Source organism: Solanum pennellii, chromosome 7 (assembly GCF_001406875.1).
Source record: "Solanum pennellii chromosome 7, SPENNV200".
Taxonomy (NCBI): domain Eukaryota; kingdom Viridiplantae; phylum Streptophyta; class Magnoliopsida; order Solanales; family Solanaceae; genus Solanum; species Solanum pennellii.
The window spans coordinates 77,185,832-77,208,930 of NC_028643.1; the positions used below are offsets into that span (position 1 = coordinate 77,185,832).

Consider the following 23,099-nt stretch of genomic DNA (forward strand, 5'->3'; position numbering starts at 1 on the left):
ATATCATTTAATTTATATTCAGAACTCAAATTTACTTTAACAAATTTTTTTTTATATTTAATATTCGAACTTGAAATCTCTTATTAAGAATAAAATATTGTCACCACAGGATGGTTTGAGTATATCATTTTTTCATTTTTTTTTTGAAAGGTTAGCTTTGTGTCATAAATATAGAGATGGGGTAGAGGTGATAATTTATTGTTAAAACTTTGTCGGTATGGTCAACCAACTTTTGTCTGGATGCGATGGGTTTCTTTTATGGCTCAGTGATCGACCAATTTGAGCCTATCTCGAATAATTTTATGAAATATGTGTTATTTTTCTAAAATTTAATTTGTATGAATTTATAGATAGATTCAAATCTAAAAATTCAATGATTATAATTTAAATTTAAAAATTTAATGAATTTAATTTTCAATATTTTTAAATTTCAATTTATAATGGTGTCAGAATATGGAATCACAGATTTAAATTTAATATTTATTGAGGTTTTTAATATATTTTTACATATATTTGGTATAAAAAGAATAAAAATTCAAATAAATTTATCTCGACAAAATTTATGATGTACAATTACCTTCCATCGTACATGTATATGATGCAAGACCTTTTACCTGAAATAAAATCTTTTGACATTTTTTACTTTTATCTCCTGATTTTCAATTCAATAACTATTAAATTATTGTGTAAAATGTAAAACTCTTTAATTTTCCCATAATTTTAAGGAAACGAACTAATATTTGCTTTCCAAAAACTCTAGAGGCGGCTAACAACCTAAGACTAGTTTTCAAAGTTGTAGTCTTTTGACTTCCCATATTATAGTCTGATTAGATGTATAATCTTAATTAATTTATGTTTTTTTTATCTCTCTAATCTTGAATCTTTATAGCGTTAGTGAATTATTTAGTGTTAAATCATTTCTATAACGTTGATGAATTATTTAGTATTAAATCATTTCATTGTTGTTGTATTGTGTTGATTTTATGATTGTATTACATATTTGAGAGTGATATTATTCAACCAATAACCTAAAAACTACATATTTTTATAAAGGGATTAAAAAAACACATATTAACACACATTTAACTTAATGAAAAATTAAATACAATTAATCGAATATTATAAAAATTCATCATTATTTAAGAGATAAAAAGTGCAAACATTATCCCTGAAATTGATTTATGTCTTTTGATAAATTTTTTTAAAGAGACAAATATTTGATCAATTCTTTTAAATGATGTGACAGATTAAAAGAAAATACAACGAAATATTTTTTTCCGTTTCCTTATGTAATTAATCATGTCGAAATAACTAATTCCAGCTCTCACGGTTGACACATCCATTTCTTGTTTTCCTCTTTAAATCGTTATGAAATCACCATATTTTCAGCAAAAAAAAAAAAAGTCAGCATATTGTAATATTATACTGAGAAAAAATAAAAACAAAAAGACAAGTTTTCACATGCTGCAAATATAATTTTCTACTTGAACTATTGCAATTTGCTTTAACAGTTAAGAAAATAATTTTAACGTTAATTTTCTAGTCGAAATTACTCCTTCTTTTGTTTCTATTTGTATGTCATTATTTTTTATTTCAGGTGCATTGAATTTACCATTTTATCTTTGTACATTTTTTTAAAGTTAAACTTTTCAATCAGCGAATATAAATTGATTTATTTTGATCAACTAATTTGACTAATGAACACGAACTATTCACTTTTTTTTATGTTAGTCAAATGTTACTTTCATCACTAATAATTCACAAAAATAAAATAGAAAAAACAATATAATTTTGTACATTATTTTTGTAAAATGACAAATATTATTTATGAATCAACTATTTATAATAAAAATGAACAATAAGTCATTAATTTCAGTTGGGTGTAAACTTAAAAATATATTTTATTATTGCGCTGACAATTGCCCAGTTCTTTCTTTCATCAATGTGAGATTGGTTTATTAATGTCAAAAAGGTTCAAAGAACCATTCGAATCATTATGTCAACTTGAGCAAAGAGGCCTAAATATTTATTCGTATGTGATATTTACGTTAAATTATATTTATTAATTTATAACTTATTTGATAAAATTATTAACAAACACAAATTGTTTCTTAAGTATTTCCTAAAATAAGTAAACTTAAGTTGTAAACAGAGTATTTCTTCTCCGGTTGCATATTATTTGTCCACTTTCCTCTTTACACGCTCTTTAAACAAGTTAAATTTATCCGCATTTGATAATCAATACATTTTATTTATGTGCCTTATCAATCAAGATTAGCAATGGAGGAATTTTTTTGGAACTTTGTAATATTAAAATTTTCAAAAAGAATTTAATTAAATGAAAAGTAAATCTTTTAAAATAAATTCTATTTCTGTTTTTAATTATATGAACAAATATTATGAAACATAGAGAGAATGTATTATATATAATCAAATGAAATAAATATGTATTAATTGATTATAATAATGCGATAGAAATTCTAAGTGCATATTTATTGATTTGAAGCAAAAGTGAAATAGATAAGTTTTTTTTTAGAGACTTCATGAGCTGAAAATGATGAAATGGACTCATATCCATTCTAATATTTTTCTATTTATTTTTTTAAAATTAATTTTTTATGGCTCTTTAATTTCTATTAAACTACAGATTACATAAATTATTTTAGCCACTTGTGTAAGGTAGCCTTGCTTACCGACAAAATAACATACTTTCAATAAGCCCACTTGCTTTAATAATACAAAATATTTTTTTATTCAGTTATTGACAGCTAACACTCTAATAATACAAATAAAACCTTCTTTATCATTAAATTGTGGTTCATGTCATATATGCAACATTTTTTCTGACATTAAAGGGCATGATGAAGAGGTTCATTTGATCAATTCCTTACCCTATGCAGATAGGATATTTTAAATTATTAAATCCTCATAGCATTAGTAACATTTAGAATCAAACGTTTACTGTCATACCAAAAGTTATAGCTTTTAACAAAAACATAACGTTATTTCTTAACTAAATCCACCAAGCAAACGTCATGTTTGATCATGACTCCAAACCGGGCCAACCTAGTCCTGGTGGGCCTTGCCATAGGCACGATATTTGACATTCTCCAATAGTATGTTATTGTTGTTGTAATAGACCTTTAGGTACTAATCTGATTCCTAGATGACACTAATTAATCAGCATGGTTTTTGTTTCATAGAGTTGAATATGCATATGATTATGCAAAAGCTTATATATGTGTACATTTTAAATTTAATTTTACCCATGTATATACACAGTTTGAGCAAAGCAGTTGAACCTTCAAAACTCGCACTTGTACTGGCTCTACGCTGTTCCATCATTTAACATGTCATGGCAGTTTCTAGCTCACACGTGAAGTTTGCCTTACTCGTGCACGAGCCACTTTTATGCCAACTAGAGGTGTCTAACGAGTAGTTGATGACAAGTTTGAGTGTTTATCTACATATATTGCCAATAAATTAACTACGATTAAGCATTATTATCGAATTTTCAATCATATATCACATATTTAACACTTTTAGAAGTCAAAGGTATACAACAATGAACAGGTTCAGACCTATCACATCCTAATTCTTAGCTGCCTCTCAACAGTTAAAAGTGAAAAAAGATTAACTGGTGTTTGTGTGTGTTATTAAGACTTCATGTTTTTCGAGAAATCGAAGGCATGAATCATCAGAATCATGAAAGGGAACCATTTTTTATTTTCTTGCTCAATTTTTCTTCCAGTCTTACTAATTTCCACCGCATTAGACACAATCACAACAGAAAAACCAATTAGAGATGGTGACACAATTATTTCAGCTGGAGGGGTTTTTGAGCTTGGATTTTTCAGCCCTGGAAATTCGAAGAATCGTTACGTTGGCATATGGTACAAGAAGATAGCAACTAGAACTGTTGTCTGGGTTGCCAACAGAAACTTCCCACTGAATGACAATTCAGGAGTGTTATCACTCAATCCCAATGGAATTCTTGTACTTGTTGGTAATTCCAATGCCTCAATTTGGTCATCAAACTCATCAAGATCGTTAACGAATCCAAAAGCATGGCTCCTGGATTCTGGTAACCTTGTTGTGACTGATGGAAATGATAGTGATCCAGAAGTTAATTTCGCGTGGCAGCGTTTTGATTATCCAGGAGATACTTTATTACCTGGGATGAAGCTTGGACGTAATCTGGTCACGGGCATGGATTGGTACATAGAGTCATGGAAGAGCAGTGATGATCCTGCGCATGGTGAATATATAGAACGTCTTGATCCTCATAATTTTTCGTGTGGCAAAATTCATCTATAGTATATAGCACAGGGCCATGGAATGGTATCACATTTAGCAGTAGTCCAAAAAATCAACCAGCTATATATTATGCTTTCGAGTTTGTTATTAAACAGAAGGAGATTTACTTTAAATACGAGCTAAACGAGTCCCTGCCCACCAGGGTAGTGATCAATCAGGCTGGAATGGTAGAACTGTTGAATGCCTTGAATCGGACCCGTTACAAACAGAAAGGACGGGGTCTCGCTGCCCGGTCAGCGAGTCGGGGGGTCCAGGGGGGCGACGCGCCCCCTGGCCTGGGGTCCGGGGGGGCGGAGACGCCCCCGGCCCGACGGTATACAATGTTGTTGTATTGGGTCCTTAATTATCTGTCAATTCTGTATGTTGGGCCCAAGCCTGTTAGGGCGTAGCTTAGCACTATATATAGACGCTATGGCAAACTCTATTCTGTAATTCTGTTCTTGCCTCTCCTTAATAAAACTGCTTTCCCTCTTCCCGTGGACGTATCCAATTTATTGGTGAACCACGTAAATCTGTTGTCTTGTTTTTCGCGTTTATATTTTCTCGTATTATCTCGAATTCCGCATAACAAGAACACCTAACATGGATTGAGCGAAATCAGAGATGGATAGTCTATGTATTAACACAATCTGATAATTGTGATCGTTTTGCTTTATGTGGTCCTTATGCAAGTTGCAACATCAATAACTCTCCTCCATGTGACTGCTTGCAAGGTTTCGAGCCTAGGTATTGTTAAAAATATGCCTTCACACGACTCTTCCGTCTGTTTTAATACCATGTTTATTCGTTAATTATGTCTTCACAGGTATCCTGAACAATGGTATGCAGTCGACTGGTCTAATGGTTGTATAAGGAAAACTGCTCTGTCTTGTAACCAAGATGATTTTCTTAAATTTACGAATATCAAGATGCCGGAATCTAGACACTCCTGGTATAATGTAAGCATGAATCTTGAAGAATGCAAGAAAATGTGCTTGGCTGATTGCAATTGTACAGCCTACTCAAATCTTGATATAAGAAATGGCGGAAGTGGATGTTTACTATGGTTCGGTGAACTCATTGATATTAGAGAGTATAACAAAAATGAGCAACGCCTGTTTGTGAGAGTTGCTGCTTCAGAATTAGGTAATGACCCTACTCTATACGATTTTCGTGTTCTTTTGCACAATATAAGCACAACTCTTTAGAATTTAAGGAACTTTACTATCTGATGTCACTGATAGTCGCGGAAGCAATTCATACTGATATTGTCAATTCCTTCAATTGAAAACTGCTTATGGACTTTTTATTAAACAGATCCAGCCAGGAATCAGAGCAGAAAGAGGTCCCTCCTGATTGCGGTCATTTCAGCACTAGTAGCAACTTTTATCCTCATCTTTGTAGCTTGGTTTACTTTCCAAAGAAAGAACAAAAAAACAGATAAACATACTGGAGGTATTAGAAAATTGTTATCTGTAAATGCTTTTTTAACTCGCCTAGCTAACATTGTTCGATTGTATCAAATGATTGAGAATAAGTTGAATTATATCATGTCTGTGATCGGAAAATATATGTTGACAGGTTCAGAAGTTGGAAACAAGGACCTCGAGTTTCCATTGTTTGATTTAGTTACTGTTACTACTGCCACTGAAAGTTTCTCTTCTGCGAATGTGATTGGTGAGGGTGGCTTTGGACAGGTTTACAAGGTAAATCAACTTTGATCTTCAACTAAAAGCAAGAAGGGAAAATATTTGACCCTTGAGAGAAAATCGCAGGGTATTCTACCAGATGGACTAGAGATAGCAGTAAAGAAACTATCGAAGTATTCTGGACAAGGCGTTCAAGAGTTAAAAAATGAAATTGCTCTCATTTCCAAGCTGCAACATAGGAACCTTGTCAAGCTTTTGGGTTGCTGCCTTGAAGGAGAAGAAAAGATGCTAATCTATGAGTTTATGCCCAATGCTAGCTTGGACTGTTCCATTTTTGGTCTGCTTTTCGTGATTCATTAACTAAATATTACTACTTGATAAGTCTTCAATATCTCTGTATCACTCAAGAATTGGTTCTACATTGTGCAGATCCAAGCAGAAAAGCTTCACTTGCATGGAAGAATCGTTTTGAAATTGCTGTGGGAATATCTCGCGGTCTTCTATACCTTCATCAGGACTCAAGATTTAGAATTATTCATAGAGACCTCAAGACCAGCAACATTTTACTAGACGGCGACCTGAATGCCAAAATTGCTGACTTTGGCCTTGCCAAAATTTTTGGCGGAGAACAAGTGGAAGGAAATACTAAAAGAGTGATAGGGACATAGTAAGTTCTACAAATCTTTATGATAGACATTCAATCAGTACTTGAATTTTAAATTTGATGAGTTGATGCAGTGGATATATGTCACCTGAGTATGCTGTTGATGGGAAATATTCAGTAAAATCCGATGTATTCAGTATTGGCGTTATCATTCTAGAACTAGTTAGTGGCAGAAGGAACAGGAAATTTCTTCATTTGGAACATCATCACAATCTTTTGGGACATGTAAGCACATATAACACTTAACTTTGTTCCCTTACTCACTTTTTCTACTGTGGATGCATTTGTATAAATGTGTTCTGTTTGTGATTTAGGCATGGTTACTTTGGACCGAAGACAAAGCGTCGGAACTGATGGATGAATGTTTGAAAGAATCATTTTCGGAATCTCAAGTGTTGAGATGCATCCAGGTTGGTTTGTTGTGCGCCCAAAAACACCCCGAGGATAGGCCTACAATGGCATCAGTAGTTTTCTGGTTGGGAAATGAAGGCCTGGTTCTTCCTCAACCAAAGCAGCCTGGATTTTTTATCGAAAGGAATTCAATGGATTCAACAGAATCAGCTCAATTTATCAGTTAGCTCGTTGTAATCGAGGTAAGGCCATTGTGGATCCAAGTTCAATCAACCACAAATTATATCTAATTATTCAGAAGAAAACCAGAAAGTGTGTGTACACATTTAGTACACGCTTTGTAGCACAATTAATCCAGATTTACACTGGAACGTCCGACTTTTTCGGAGAAACTAAAGTCTCCTCATCAAAAATGACTTCCATTCAAAAAGTTGAAGATTCTTCTTGCAGCATGGCAAACTATTCTTTATATTTTTTCTCTCAGTTGAATATTAGATGGTGACTTTACAACTTCAATGCATTAATATTAATAGAAAATAAAAAAGACATCAGTTTCTTTTTTCTTAGTTCTGCTGTTACTAGTCCAAGATGTCACATCGTCATTAATACTAACTCATTTTAGGTAGGTTTTACTCGAATACATTTCATGTGTTCACATCGAGAAAATAGATGCATGCCATATGTTTGTACGAATAATTCTGTAGCGTGCAATTGCAAACGCTAGGTTAATGGTGGAAATGGGAAGTCAAAGGTGTACAACTTTTGACAAGTTCAGACTTTGACATCTAATTCTTAGAAGTAGTTGTGATTAACCTTTCATTAAGAGGTTAAAAGTATTCAAAGAAGTGTTTTATTTTTTTAATTTTCTTTATATAGAAACATTTTTGGACATGACAAAAAAAAAAGAAGTTAATCAGTATTCTTTTCTGTGTCAAGGCTTTTAAACATGAGTCAGAATCTATCAAAAGGGCTACTGATTTTATTCCTTTGCTCCCATTTTTTCTTCATCTTACTAATTTCCGCGGAATCAGACACGATCACAACAGATAGATCCATTAGAGACGGTGACACAATTGTTTCAGCTAGTGGGATTTATGAGCTTGGATTTTTCAGTTCTGGAAATCGGAAGAATCGTTACGTAGGCATATGGTACAAGAAGATATCAACTCAAACTGTTGTCTGGGTTGCAAACAGAGATATTCCACTTAATGACACATCAGGAGTGTTAACACTCAAACCCAATGGAATTCTTGTACTTGTTGATAATTCCAATACCTCAATTTGGTCATCAAACTCATCAAGATCGTTAAAGGATCCAAAAGCACGGATCCTGGATTCCGGGAACCTTGTTGTCAATGATGGAAATGAAAGAGACCTGGAAATTAACTTCGCGTGGCAGAGTTTTGATTATCCAGGAAATACTTTTATACCTGGAATGAAACTTGGACGTAATTTGGTCACGAGCATGGATTGGTATATGTCGTCTTGGAAGAGCATTGATGATCCTTCTCCTGGTGAATATATAAACCGTCTTGATTCTCATGGATACCCGCAATTGTTTGTGTGGAAAAATTCAACTATAGTGTCTAGCTCAGGGATATGGAAAGGTAATGCATTTACTGTTAGTGCTAATAGTAGACCAAATACACATTACACTTCCGAGTTTATAATTAATCAGCAGGAAATTTACTACCAATTCAAGCTTAAGAACGAGTCACTGCCCAGCAGGATGGTGCTCAACCCGGAAGGGCTGATAGAACACCTAACATGGATTGAGAGCAGTCAAAGCTGGTTTCTGTACTCAACAGTACAGTTTGATAACTGTGGTCGTTTTGCTTTATGCGGTCCTTATGCAAGTTGCAACATCAATAACTCCCCTCCATGTGACTGTTTGCAAGGTTTCAATCCTAGGTATTGTTAAAATGAGTGATCATCACACCTTAAGCTATTAGCGATAACACACTTGATTACTTAGTTATGATCTCACACGCCCCTTCATGTGTGTGTTCGATTCTATTTCTTGGACCAAGCACATAGATATTATATTGATTACTTAATTATGACTTCACAGGGTTCCTCAACAGTCTGCAGCAGATTGGTCTTCTGGTTGTGTTAGGAGCACTTCTTTGGATTGTAACAAAGACGGTTTTCTTAAATTTACAGGCATCAAGATGCCTGATTCTAGAAATTCCTGGTTTAATAAGAGCATTAACCTTGAAGAATGTGAGAAATTATGCTTAGCTAATTGCAACTGTACAGCCTACTCAAATCTTGATGTCAGAAATGGCGGAAGTGGATGCTTACTATGGTTCGGAGATCTCATTGATATTCGAGAGTTGAGCCAAAATGAGCAAAACCTGTTTGTGAGAGTTGCTGCTTCTGAAATAGGTAATGACCCTACTCTGCACCATTTTCATTTTGTTGTTCAATATATAAATGCACAGCTCTTTGAAACTGAAGAATCCCTGGTCAACAAATTACTTATTACCAAGTTTGCAGGCAGCGCTTCAAAACAAAAGGAGACGTATATGTAAATTGAGGACTGCTTATGAACTAATTATTGAACATATTCAGACAGGAAGCAAAGGAGAAAGATGTCAGTCCTGATTGGTGTCATTTCAGCAGTGGTAGCAACATTTATCCTCAGCTTTTTAGCTTGGTTTTACTTCCAAAAAAGGAAAAGAAGAATAGGTAATATACTTGAGTCACTCTTGTCTACAACTTCATAAGAAAATTGTCAAGTCTAAATGCTGTGCTGGCTGGGTGAATTTTCTATCTAGCTGACATTGGTTGCCTTTACTAAATTCTCATTGATATCATGTTTGTGGTGGGCGTATGTATATTGACAGGTCCAGAAGTTGAAAATGAGGACATGGAGCTTCCATTGTTTGATTTAATTACTGTTACTACTGCCACTGGGAACTTCTCTGCTACGAATGTGATCGGGAAGGGTGGATTTGGACCGGTTTACAAGGTAAATCAACTTTGATCCTCAACGTCTAACTTAAAATGGCATGTTTGACCCTTGATAGAAATTGCAGGGTATCCTACCAAATGGACAAGAGATAGCAGTGAAGAGGTTATCAAAGCATTCTGGACAAGGCTTACGAGAGTTAAAAAATGAATTCGTTCTCATTTCCAAGCTGCAACACAGGAACCTTGTCAAGCTTTTAGGTTGCTGCCTTGAAAGAGAAGAACGGATGCTCATCTATGAGTTTATGCCCAATGCTAGCTTGGACTATTTCATTTTTGGTCTGCTTTTCATGATCCATTAGTAAATAGTACTTGATATACGTCCTCAATATCTCTGCATCACTCAATGATTAGTTCTCCGTTGTGCAGATCCAAGCAGAAAAACTTCACTTTCATGGAAGAACCGCTTTGAAATTGCTATAGGAATATCTAGAGGTCTTCTTTACCTTCACCAGGACTCAAGATTAAGAATTATTCACAGAGATCTCAAGACCAGCAACATCTTATTAGATACTGACATGAATGCCAAAATTTCTGACTTCGGCCTTGCCAAGATATTTGGTGGAGATCAAGTGGAAGGAGAAACTAAGAGTATAGTAGGGACATAGTAAGTTTCTGTTAGGTTTTATTTGTCCTAAATTTCTTACCATAAATAGGTTTTCCTTTAAGGAAAAGGTTTTGAATTGACTAATCCCTTTTCTGGTAGGAAAAGGTTTAGGACTCTATAAATAGAGGCATGTTCCTTCTAACTTAATTAGCATTCACAATGTAGTCTTAAGGGATTTGAGAGTTGTGGTTAGAGGGAGAATTTGTGGGTCACAAGCTTGATACGTTATCACTTGTGTGAACCTCCCATGTATTCCGAGTGATTTGGTTGAGGTTGTTTCCCTCTGTATTTTGTACTCTCATATTTATAGTGGATTGCTCATCTCCTTTGTGGACGTAGGTCGATTGACCGAACCACGTTAAATCTTTGTGTCTTTTGGTATATTTCTCGTTGTCTTCTTACTCGTGGTCTTTTGAGGTTTGCTTTGCTAGCTTCCGCGTTTACACCTGCTTATTTTCGGTCCTAACAAGTGGTATCAGAGCCAGATTCAATGACGGAGTCACGTTTAGTGGTTCGATAATCGATTATTGAACCAGGTTAGAAGGAGGTGTTCATCTTGACGGGTGTAGTTCTAGCCGCAACTATTTTGACAGTAATGAAGATTTTGTTGGAGAAATTGTTTCAGAGAGGTTCTCTGTGTTGAGACATAAATTTTGCAAAGGAGATTATGGAGAGGAGAAGCAAGTTGTTGAAGATTAAGTGAAGAAGGTGGACAAATTTATTTTGTCAGAAATTCAGGCCAAGGGGGAGATTTGTTGGGTTTTATTTGCCCTAAATTTCTTACCATAAATAGGTTTTCCTTTTAGGAAAAGGTTTTGGATTGACTAATCCTTTTCTTGTAGGAAAAGGTTTAGGACTCTATAAATAGAGGAATGTTCCTTCTAACTTAATCAGCATTCACAATGTAGTCTTAAGGGCTTTGAGAGTTTTGGTTAGAGGGAGAATTTGTGGGTCACAAGCTTGATACGTTATCACTTGTGTGAACCTCCCATGTATTCCGAGTGATTTGGTTGAGGTTGTTTCCCTCTGTATTTTGTACTCTCATATTTATAGTGGATTGCTCATCTCCTTTGTGGACGTAGGTCGATTGACCGAACCACGTTAAATCTTTGTGTCTTTTGGTATATTTCTCGTTGTCTTCTTACTCGTGGTCTTTCGAGGTTTGCTTTGCTAGCTTCCGCGTTTACACCTGCTTATTTTCGGTCCTAACAAGTGGTATCAGAGCCAGATTCAATGATGGAGTCAGGTTTAGTGGTTCGATAATTGATGATTGAACCAGGTTAGAAGGATGTGTTCATCTTGACGGGTGTAGTTGTAGTCGCAACCTTTTTGACAGTAATGAAGATTTTGTTGGAGAAATTGTTTCAGAGAGGTTCTCTGTGTTGAGACATAAATTTTGCAAAGGAGATTATGGAGAGGAGAAGCAAGTTGTTGAAGATTAAGTGAAGAAGGTGGACAAATTTATTTTGTCAGAAATTCAGGCCAAGGGGGAGATTTGTTAGGTTTTATTTGTCCTAAATTTCTTACCATAAATAGGTTTTCCTTTAAGGAAAAGGTTTTGAATTGACTAATCCTTTTTCTGGTAGGAAAAGGTTTAGGACTCTATAAATAGAGGCATGTTCCTTCTAACTTAATTAGCATTCACAATGTAGTCTTAAGGGATTTGAGAGTTGTGGTTAGAGGGAGAATTTGTGGGTCACAAGCTTGATACGTTATCACTTGTGTGAACCTCCCATGTATTCCGAGTGATTTGGTTGAGGTTGTTTCCCTCTGTATTTTGTACTCTCATATTTATAGTGGATTGCTCATCTCCTTTGTGGACGTAGGTCGATTGACCGAACCACGTTAAATCTTTGTGTCTTTTGGTATATTTCTCGTTGTCTTCTTACTCGTGGTCTTTCGAGGTTTGCTTTGCTAGCTTCCGCGTTTACACCTGCTTATTTACGGTCCTAACAGTTTCTACACATCTTTAAATCGTAGAATCTTTATTATATTAGATCAGTACATGATCATAAACTTATTGAATTGATGTAGTGGATATATGTCCCCGGAGTATGTTGTTGATGGGAAATATTCAGTAAAATCCGATGTATACAGCATTGGTGTAATTATTCTTGAAATAGTTAGTGGTAGAAGGAACAGGAAATTTCATCATTTGGAACATCATCACAATCTCTTGGGACATGTAAGCACAAAACTTCATTCCCTTTATTCACTCTTAGCTTTCTATTGTGATTACAACTGTATGAATGTGTTGTTCTGTTTGTAATATAGGCATGGTTACTTTGGACTGAAGGCAACGCGTTGGAATTGATGGATGAATGTTTGAAAGAATCATTTTCAGAATCTCAAGTGTTGAGATGCATCCAGGTCGGTTTGTTATGCGTCCAGAAACTCCCAGAGGACAGGCCTATAATGGCATCAGTGGTTTTTTGGTTGGGAAATGAAGGTCTGGTTCTTCCTCAACCAAAGCATCCAGGTTTTTTCACAGAGAGGAATCCAATGGAATCTACTGATGAAGAATATCTAAGTAACAACGCGACGTTAACTGTTCTTGAGCCAAGATAGACAAATAATCACTATTGGATGTTTTGAAATGTGTTTACTTTGTCTCGTTTGTCAAACAGTACTAGTTTATATATGATATAGTGTACTAAAAGAGGCAGCTTAATGCCAGTTTCATATCAAGGCAGGGAAAATAAATGAACACTACTCAATGCCATTCTAAGTCCAACTTAAAGTCAGTGCAGAGCTACAATATTACTTATTAGATACTAGTTTGGACGAATCTAGTATATATGCTTATTAAGAGATCCCTGAAATATGTATAACTAAAATGAACTATAAATTCAGTTGGCTAGTTCAGAACCCATCAACCGTAAATCTTGATTCGCCACTGTTTAAAGTTACCATACAAGATGCAATTCGAACAACTAGAAACTGCTTATTACCATAAATTGTAAGTGTTCATCACACAACTCAATGACATTATAAGGTCAACTTAAAGTCAAGGGCGGAGCTATCATGAACCAGATAAACTTTATTTAAGCCATGTATGTGAACTAGGAAATGCGTTGAATATGTATAAATATTTAATTTGAATGTAGTTATAACCAAACCTGCATAAGAAATTCAAGATGCTCAGTCCAAAACATCCTCTTGGACATTTCATCAGTCACTTGTGAGCATATACTTCTTCAGAATCAGCAAAAAAGAAGTGAGGCGACCCGAAAATTACCACATCGATAAACAACAAGAAATTCAAAAGTTGTCACAATATACAAGTGCAGCACAGCTATGCAACAAAAATCACGCAGCCACGCAGTGAGTACACAGCGAACTATTCTTTCGCCTTTTACTAAAGAATACCGTGTACGTGCTGCAATTAGTGGCATACGCCAATTTTTGGAGGGGTTCTCTTCATTGAGACTCCCAACAACTCTAGTTTCAACCATTTATAATGTTATGTGAAATAATTTGTTTATTACTATGAATGTTATCTATATCAAGTGTACTCCCAACAACTCTAGTTTCAACCGTTTATAAGTTATAACATTATGTGATATAATTTGTTTAATTTTAGAATATGAACGTTATCTATATCAATTATTATCATGCATTACAATTTCGGGAGACAATGAATATATTCTATCAAACATAGTTGCCCTATTCTATATGAAGTAATTTTTGTTTTTGTTTTCCTAATTGGTGCTCGGAATTCACGGACTAAATTCGGATTGTAAATTGTAAGATTCATTCTGCAAGATCCATTGGGGTGGAGCTCTCAACAAGAATATTTTCATACTCAATATATGAAATATTTTAATAAAGTAAAGTACATAATAAATTTGATAAATGATAATAACTTAAATTTTAAATCACTCACACTCAACTTTAGAGAATTCTACTAGCTTATGTTCCAAGTTGTTTAGAACTACCACCAGCTTATGTTCCAAGTTGTTTAGAATACCACCATATGGTTGTGGTAAGAGACCTTATCTTTAGATGATTCGATTCGAGCCCTAAAAAGGAATCCCCTTTAATAGATAATTTTTACATTCGAAATAAGACTTTTTGAAGTGAATGCAGATTAGAGAAGCTTCCTAAATTGTTTGAAATCACGTGGACTCTTTAAGGGCAGTTTGGTCATACATTAATTTTTAGTTCTTTTATCAGTTGAAAATGAAAAATGAAAAATGAAAATTCAGTTAGTGGCATTACTGTAATTAAGTTCAATATCCTGGTGAGTTTTAAAAACATCAGATCGAAGTAGACGTACAAACAAACTTTTTTTCCTCTGCTCAACAGCTAGCTTCTTCTCTACACCCACCCGCCCCACTCCCACCGACATCTTCTGTACAGAAATGGCAATGCTTCAATGGTTTCCTCTTCTTTGCATTTTCTTCATCTCAGCTTCTGCTGCTAAAGTTCAAAGTAAGGATTCTTTATTCTTCTTTTTATTTTTTTTTTCATTTTTGAATGTGTTTTGCTACTTAAACTATCTTACTGTTGGATCTAATTAATGATTGAGTTTCAATTTTTGGTGTATAATTTATTGATTAAACTATAATGTGCTGATTGCTTAGTAATTTCAGCATTGAAAGATTTTAAGTTCATGCTAATAGGATTTCAGTTATAATATATAAAGTGCATAGTTTCTGAGATTTATAGATCTACTTTTCTAGACTTTGTTTAATGAGATTATCTGGTTGCTCTATAGTGATCAATATTAACTAGCAATGTGCAAATTTGAGTTTTCCTTGGGAGGTATTTGGAATATGTTATTTGTATAATTGTGAGATTACTAAAGATATATCTTACTAATAGAACATTGGTTTCTATGTGATTCTTGCCTTGTTAAGCTAACTAATGGTATAGGAACATGTTGTATTTATGGCACTCTGCCCAGAAACTATATAGTCAACCTACAAATTTTCTGATTTTGTTGGTATGTTGCATTTATAGCACTGACTAGAAACTATTTAGTCAATCTGCAAATTCTGGTTTTGTGAATAGTGAGGGGAAGCTGCTCAAATGGCTTTTCGGTCTTTGTAATTTGTGGTATCATGAGAAGATACCGGTAGAGATATAACACCTAGCCACAAAAGCCGTCTCATGTGAAGATGATTGCCTAATTCCATATAAGGAGACCACTAGTCATTCTCTAACTAATGTAGACTCTAATCCATTCCAACAATATGACACCAGGGTGTGACAACCCCAAAATTAGCTCATGAGAGGAGGGTTGTCAAAGTACGTATAAGCTACCATTAGTCTTTCCCTAGCAATTGTGGGACTCTAAACCACTAATGGAAGGACAATGCTCAAGTTGCTTTAATTTATGCCTTCGGATACTATGTCGGTGCCTAATCTTTTATCTTTGTCCTTTGCTTCTTATAACTCTCTTGCTAATATGGTTGTTGTTGATAATCTTTCCATGAGTGTGCTAGAATTATAGTTACAGCCTAAATGATGTTTACTCTCCTTCTCTGGCTCTTCTAACATTAGTCAGTCTTAGGTAATTGCTTGTACTTCCAATTACCGAAAGCATACTGACATGTGTCTCAAGCCTCTTGGGTTTAGATGTAATATACGCTTGTCATTCTCAATGTGTATTCCTTCAAGCAGATATCTTCTCGATCTTGATTCACTATTATTGCCTTTATGATCAATCTCTAACACATATATTGGCCTGATAAACTACAGCCAAGGTAACTGATAATCCTGCTGATGAGCTGGTAGCTGCCCTTAATAGTAACAGAACTGCGAATAAATTATCCTCCTTATACAGTAACCCTGGCTTGGCATGCTTGGCTCTGCAATATATAAAAGCATACGGAGGTGATTGTAAAGTAGTTGGAGGGCCAGATGGAAAGAAACCTGCTGAATCTGAATTCGCCCAAGAATTTGCCCCTAACTGTGGTGTGCAGGCATCATCGCTTGCTCAAATAACTGGAAGATTTCTCGCATGTCAATCTAAGTATGCCGAACCTTCTGAAGCATTCAATGATATTCTTATAAGAAATACCAAAAGTTTGGATATTCTCTATAGCAAGAATCACACTGAGGTTGGTGCTGCAGTGAGTGGCTCCGGTGGTGGTGGCCCCTATTTCTGGTGTGTACTCTTCAGTAATGGCAAACCAAAGAGTAGCTTTTCCACAGGTGGAGTAGAGCCTAAGATAAGTAGACCTGGATGCTTCAGTGGTTCTAATGACCAATGCAGTGGTGCTAATACTTTGTCTCAAACCATATATCTCTGGACAATCAATGTAGGAGCTTCCGTTGCACTGCTTTATGCCTTAGGAGTATAAACCATCAAGGGATTTGTTTTTTGGCTTGATTGAACGGCCTTTTTTTTTTGTTGGGAATGACTTCAATTTTTTGAATTATTATTTTATGAGTGTTTTCGAGAACATTTCCTTCTACTTGTTGTAACTACCTCTGAATATATATCTGTATGTTGTTCAAATGAGAATCAAATGCAAAGTTTTACTTTTACATCGTTTCAGGAACTAGGAAGGTAGGCATTCTGGGATTTATGGGTGTCTTGTTGTAGCTGGCCTACCTTAAAGTAGGTAGGGATGTCAATAGGACGGGTTAACACGAGACAAGCCTTGACCTGCTAAGATATCGACCCGCCTTGCCCTACCCTGTTTAGCACTTCTCAAAAAAAGTTCTGCCCCATATATTATAAAGATTGTTATGTGCATGATATGTATTTTCAATAGATTTTCCCGGGGTTTTAATCCCCGGGAAGGAAGTTACCTTTGCCAGGGAGAATTTTACCTGCTAAAGAGGGAATCCTGAATAGTTGCCCCCAAAGCTGGTACTGAACACCGGGTAGAAAAACCAGAAAAAAGTTGCACAAAACTCAAGTTTGGTGATAGAGATGTGGAAAAAGATATGATGAATGTGATTGCAAAGAAACACTCCCCCAGGACATGATGTTGATTTGTAGTCACGAGGAAAAATAATTGCTCAACAAAGTCAGAGGGCTATCATTTAGCCACTCAGATCTACTTTAAGTCATTATACTGTGTAACAACTTATATGTCCATTTCCATCATGTTCTGACAATTTGGCACAACTTGACACAATTGTCCCGATGGCTCGTGAGTCTTAATCAAATATTAGAAAGATATACGCAATTGTTCTGTGTAAGCATGTTAGTAAATCTCGTCCAGTAACAATCATGGGCGGAGCTGCATGGTCTAGAGGGGGTTCAGTTGAAGACCCTTTGTCAAAATATTTTACTGCACATATAGGAATGAACATATTTTCTGTATTTTATATACATTAGTTGTTGAATCACCTTTATACAATAGAAGGTTCTTGAACTCCTGGTTCCTCCATTGCTATCTTGGTTGAAGAATTGTTAATGTCAAAACATTGTCACTGATACATCTTTTCTCATTTGAATCATCTGTTTCAGCTATACTTCTCTCTATGAAGAAACCAGGCTCCTTTGGTTGAGGTAATGCCACTTCTTCATGGCTTAACATGAAAACCACTGATGACATTGTTGGTCTTTCATCTGTTAGTCGTTGAACACATAACAGTGCCACATGAACACATCTTAGCACTTGGGATTCCACAAACGATTCTTTTAAACAATCATCGATTAGTTCCAAGGCTTTTCCTTCGTTCCATAATAACCAAGCCTATAGCAAAATCAATTATAGTTTTCAATGACATGTAGGAAATACAAGTGTAGCATGAAATGACAAAGGCAAATGTTTGGATCTGTATCTTGCTTACATGTCCTATAAGACTATGGTGGTGATCTGGATGACGAAATGTTCTATTCTTTCTTCCACTTACTATTTCTAGTAGAAGAACACCAAGACTGAAAACATCTGATTTCACTGAAAATTTCCCATCAACTGCGTATTCTGGAGACATATATCCACTGCACAAAGACATATAATGTTTAATATGGGTTAAGTAATTTTGTGGAGATTGTAAAGATATGACACATGCCTAACTCAACTCAAAAGCTAGCTCATAAGGGGAAAAATTACCCAATTTCATATGAGCAAACCACCAGCATGAACCAGGAGCCCTACGGGGATTTACCTGGCTCTGATACCATGTAAGGATATGACACTTGAGTCTAACTCAACTCAAATCTAATTTATGAGGGAGAATTGCTCAAGTCCATATACGCATACCAACAGAGGTAAAGATGAAAGCGTGAATGAGTTATCTAATTGAACTTACTATGTCCCTATTACTCGTTTTGTTCTTGCTTCGTTTTGGTCACCACCAATAATCCTAGCCAGTCCAAAGTCTGAAATCTTGGGATTCCATTCACTGTCCAGTAAAATGTTGCTTGTCTTTAGATCTCTATGTATGATCCTTAATCTGGAATCCTGGTGAAGATAAAGAATCCCTCTTGATATTCCCATCGCAATACGAAATCGATTTTCCCAGGGAAGTTGTCTCTTCCTGCATTCATCTGCAGAAACATCAGCTCATTTTGCGTTAGCAGAACAATACTGATATGGTAAGATGAATTTTAGACGAAATGAGTCAAGAGAATCGAACCAAAGATGAAGAAGTCCAAGCTATTGTTTGGCATATATTCATAAATTAGCATCCTTTCTTCCCCTTCAAGACAACAGCCTAGAAGCCTAACTAGATTTCTATGTTGAAGTTTGGAAATCAGAACAACTTCATTCTTCAACTCCTCAAAACCTTGTCCGGAATGTTTGGAGAGCTTCTTTACTGCTATTTCTGGTCCTGTTGATAGTTTTCCCCGTCACACAATCCACGCGAAGTCTAAGCCACAAGAAAATCATTCATATATTTGACTAAGATACAGAGAGAATACAAATTTTAGTTACCCGATAAACAGATCCAAAGCCACCCTCTCCGATGATATTATCAGATGAGAAATTATTAGTTGCAGCAGAAATAGTCATCACATCAAACAAAGGTAATTCCATATCTTCCTTTCCTTTTCCTTCTCCTACTCCTGTAAAGTTGAACTTTTTTTCGTAAAGATATTGAGGTGAACGAAATAACTATACTTCAACGTGACGGACAAATTTTCTAACCTTTATCCCCTTTCTTTCTCTGCATAGCAAACCAAAATAGAAAACCAACTAGGATGATTGCTGAAACTGTTAATATAATTGCAATGACTGATATTCTTGTGTTTCCCATATAGCCTGAACCTGTGAAAAAGTTCATTATGATTTGTGAAAACCTTCCGGTATGATTCTTATTTTTGAAATGGGGGTGGGGGTAGCCGGGTAGGGGAAGGAAAAATGGAAATGGGAAAGGGGATTTGGAACCGAACCCTCATAAACAAGGTGAAAGTTCAGATAGTCAATCAACTGAGTTACTAAAATTCCCCTGTGGTATGAATGTGTGATTCATCTTAGCATAAGGAGACTTACCTAATTCTGATGCAGCCATCCTTACATAGAGATCTTGATCAAGTTCAGCGTATTCCCTGATATCAACGAGTTCTTTAAACCACAGTAAGCATCCACTCCCGCCATTTTTAACATCAAGATTGGAATATGCTGTACATGAACAGTTTTTCAGACACAGCCTTTGGCATTCCTCGAGGCCAATGCTTTTGTCGAACCAGGAATGGCGTGTATCTGGCAATTTCACACTCGAATACTTGAGAAACCTGTCACTTGTCCCACATGTCAACGGAGTTCTTCGTACACACCCACTAGACCAATCTGCTGCATCCCATTCTTGTTGATTTTTAGGCTGAAATCCTCTCAAACAATCACATGGAGGTGAGTCATTGATATTGCACCGTGCAAATTGACCACACAAGGCATAACGGTCACAATTATCCATCTGTCCAGTGGAGTAAAGGAACCAGTTCTGGTTCCGTTCGATCCATAAGAGTCGTTGAAGCAGGCCTGCTGGATTCAAGACCAACCTGCTTGGAAGGGAAGTATTGATAAGCTCATATTTATAGTAAATCTCCTTGTCATTGTTCACAAACTCAAATGTATAGTAAGGATTTGGTTTCAAATTTGGTCCTCCAACAAATAAATGTCCATTCCATATTCCTGAGCTAAACTTTATTGCAGGACCTTCCCACACAAAGAATTGAGGATAACCACTGGTGTCGAGGCGATCCAGATATGCTCCTGGAGAAGGATCATCACTGCTCTTCCACGACGACATAGTCCAATACTTGCCCGTGACCAAGTTAAGGCCTAACTTCATGCCAGGTAACAAAGTACTGTCTGGATAATCAAAACTCTGCCAAGCATAGTCCTTTTTATTTACCAAACTGTTATCTTTTAAGACAAGATTTCCAGTGTCCAAAAGCTGAGCCACTGGTTTTATGAAACTTTTCGATGAATTCGATGACCAAATCACGTCTTGATTTCCATTGAGTAGTACAATCCCTTTGCTACTGACTGTTAATATGCCAGAAGTGTCATTCAGTGGGTTCACTCTATTGGCAACCCACACTACTTCTCTGCCTTTAGGTAAATTCTTGTACCATATACCGATATATCGATTCTTGGAATTTCCAGGGCTGAAAATCCAAGCTCAAAGTTTCCACCAGCTGAAACTATGGTATGTCCATCTTTGATGGAGTTATCGTTCGATATAGTGTCTAAAGCAGTGGAAAATATGAATAGATATGACACTATATTAGAGAAACAGAAATAGAAAAATATAAATCCTTTCATGGAAATTGTTTAGTCCTTTTGGAATATTTGGAAAAAATGTGAAAAATCAAACCAAAAGAAGAACATTTCTGTTATAAGATGGCATTTCTCTCTAAACAACAAATATTTGACTTGTCGTTTTCGTCTCTTTTCGAGTAGTTAACCTCAGAAAAAAAATAGATACTTTGAATTTTGAATTAGAAATAGATTTTGAATACTTCAATCTTATTCAATTGACTAGATGGGGGTTACCTATGCTACCCTACAGGACTGTGGCGGGCTCCAACTAATTGGCAATTGTAGGCTCCAAAATTAAACATAAGAATCCAAAAAAGTGTGCATTTTTTTGGGTTAATTCATTTGTTTGAGGATATATTAGTGATGTCAGACACAACTACTTTTACTCGAGTCATTCATTACTTTTGTTACTGTTATATGGTAAACAAGCGCGATACATGATGTAGGAGTTAGGTACATGTCACGTGTCTGATTGATAAAGTGGAAAAAGATAGAAAGGCAGATTCATTATTCATCGAGTTTTGGATTAGGCACACTACTTGCCCTCCTGTATAAAGAAGCAATTTGTCTCATCTGCATCATTCATTAGCAGTGAAAATTGACCTGGTCTTTGGTAGTTGAGTAATTAATGAGTTAATTATTAAAAATGGATGTATTTACTGTACAATGCCCTAAAATAAAGGGGATTTACTCTCTATATTTTGGCAGAATTAGAATTGTAATTAAAAAACTAAAATTGTTGATAGTCATTATGTTGCAGAATTGAATTGTGTTCTTGTTGAAAGTTTTCAAAATTATTATGTTTTCTCCTGAAGTTGTGTCACTTTCATCCCTTTAATGTTTGATATTTGACTTAGAAATTTATCACAAAAAACTGCAGTCTCATTAACATTCTATATTCTATAAGAAATCGACAAGGGAACAAGAGCTATATAAATTATGGCATAATACAATGTTTTTATGCCTTTCAAAATGGGAGAGTACAAATACACACTTAAACTTGTAGAAGTAGACTCATGCATCCTATGTGGAGTTCTACGCGCCAATTTGCGTCCTTCGTAATTTAGGACACATGTTTTACTTGTTCAACTTTATACAAGTTTTAATGTATACTTGTGCACACTCAAAGTTGGAGGACGTAGATGCCGGTTGAGACCAAATGTAAGGGTACATTTATGTATTATGCCTAGCGGTGGCAAATGGGTGGGTTGGGTCAAATTTGAACGAGTTGAAAATGAATTAACATAAAATGGTAATAATTCAACCCGCACATATTTGATATGGGGAGAAATTGATTGGGTAACAAATGAGTTGGGTAAAATACTACTTTACCCTTTTTTTCATGAGTAAATAGTAATCTACTTAAAAATTCAACATGGAGAAAATATCTTAGTCTTTTTTTTTATGTGAAAATTGTTTTAAATACTTTATTTAGTTATATTGTATCAAAAGTAAAAGAAAATCATATGACTTTTCAATATAAAATAAATTTATGAAATAACAACAGTAAAATAATTTTAATTTCAAAGTGAACGAATATCTAATTTTAGGATTAAAACATGCGTGATGCGCTTTAAGCAATGTCAATATTAATCATTTCAATCATAGAGAAGAATAATTAATTTTAAAAAAGACATAAAAAAGAAGAGAAGTTACAATATATTTAGTTATATCATGGATATTGAGCGAAAGAAAAGTTGAAAACTTAGCTCATTTGGCTAATTCATACTTTATCCATATTTTACCCATAGTTTATCGATATTTTATTCATATTTTTATGGGTTGAATATGGATATCAATCCATATTTTACCCATAACAAATCACTCAACCAACACCAAAAAATATGGGCGATTAGGCGAATTATCAAATATGGACTCATTTT

The 23,099-nt window shown here is 35.2% G+C and overlaps 2 protein-coding genes, 1 non-coding gene and 2 pseudogenes across 3 annotated transcripts; 4 read left to right on the forward strand and 1 right to left on the reverse strand.

The window, feature by feature from the left end:
• The first annotated feature begins 3,705 nt into the window (after window positions 1–3,705).
• LOC107025304 lies at window positions 3,706–8,116 on the forward strand (annotated as a pseudogene).
• LOC107025306 (G-type lectin S-receptor-like serine/threonine-protein kinase At4g27290) lies at window positions 7,566–13,367 on the forward strand. Its single transcript, XM_015226091.2, has 8 exons — window positions 7,566–8,871; window positions 9,032–9,348; window positions 9,535–9,651; window positions 9,810–9,934; window positions 10,002–10,212; window positions 10,303–10,540; window positions 12,575–12,725; window positions 12,815–13,367. The coding sequence occupies exons 1-8, from the start codon at window positions 7,907–7,909 to the stop codon at window positions 13,106–13,108; spliced, it is 2,418 nt and encodes an 805-aa protein (XP_015081577.1). The 5' UTR covers window positions 7,566–7,906; the 3' UTR covers window positions 13,109–13,367.
• A 488-nt stretch (window positions 13,368–13,855) lies between these two features.
• Window positions 13,856–13,972, forward strand: LOC114078172. Its single transcript, XR_003579714.1, has one exon. It is a non-coding gene; the product is annotated as a U5 spliceosomal RNA (small nuclear RNA).
• An 845-nt stretch (window positions 13,973–14,817) lies between these two features.
• LOC107025884 lies at window positions 14,818–17,038 on the forward strand. The gene is made up of 2 exons (XM_015226660.1): window positions 14,818–14,974; window positions 16,247–17,038. Exons 1-2 carry the CDS (start codon window positions 14,905–14,907, stop codon window positions 16,849–16,851), a joined length of 675 nt encoding a protein of 224 aa, XP_015082146.1. The 5' UTR covers window positions 14,818–14,904; the 3' UTR covers window positions 16,852–17,038.
• A 663-nt stretch (window positions 17,039–17,701) lies between these two features.
• On the reverse strand, window positions 17,702–21,595 carry LOC107025885 (annotated as a pseudogene).
• Window positions 21,596–23,099: the final 1,504 nt, after the last annotated feature.

Bases quoted from the DNA above. Each gene is read 5' to 3' on its own strand.
- LOC107025306 (XM_015226091.2), top strand. From the start codon at position 7,907: ATGAGTCAGAATCTATCAAAAGGGCTACTGATTTTATTCCTTTGCTCC. The intron at 9,652-9,809 runs GTAATATACTTG...GTATATTGACAG, and splicing joins AAAAAGGAAAAGAAGAATAG to GTCCAGAAGTTGAAAATGAG. The intron at 9,935-10,001 runs GTAAATCAACTT...TAGAAATTGCAG, and splicing joins GATTTGGACCGGTTTACAAG to GGTATCCTACCAAATGGACA.
- LOC107025884 (XM_015226660.1), top strand. From the start codon at position 14,905: ATGGCAATGCTTCAATGGTTTCCTCTTCTTTGCATTTTCTTCATCTCA. The intron at 14,975-16,246 runs GTAAGGATTCTT...GATAAACTACAG, and splicing joins TTCTGCTGCTAAAGTTCAAA to CCAAGGTAACTGATAATCCT.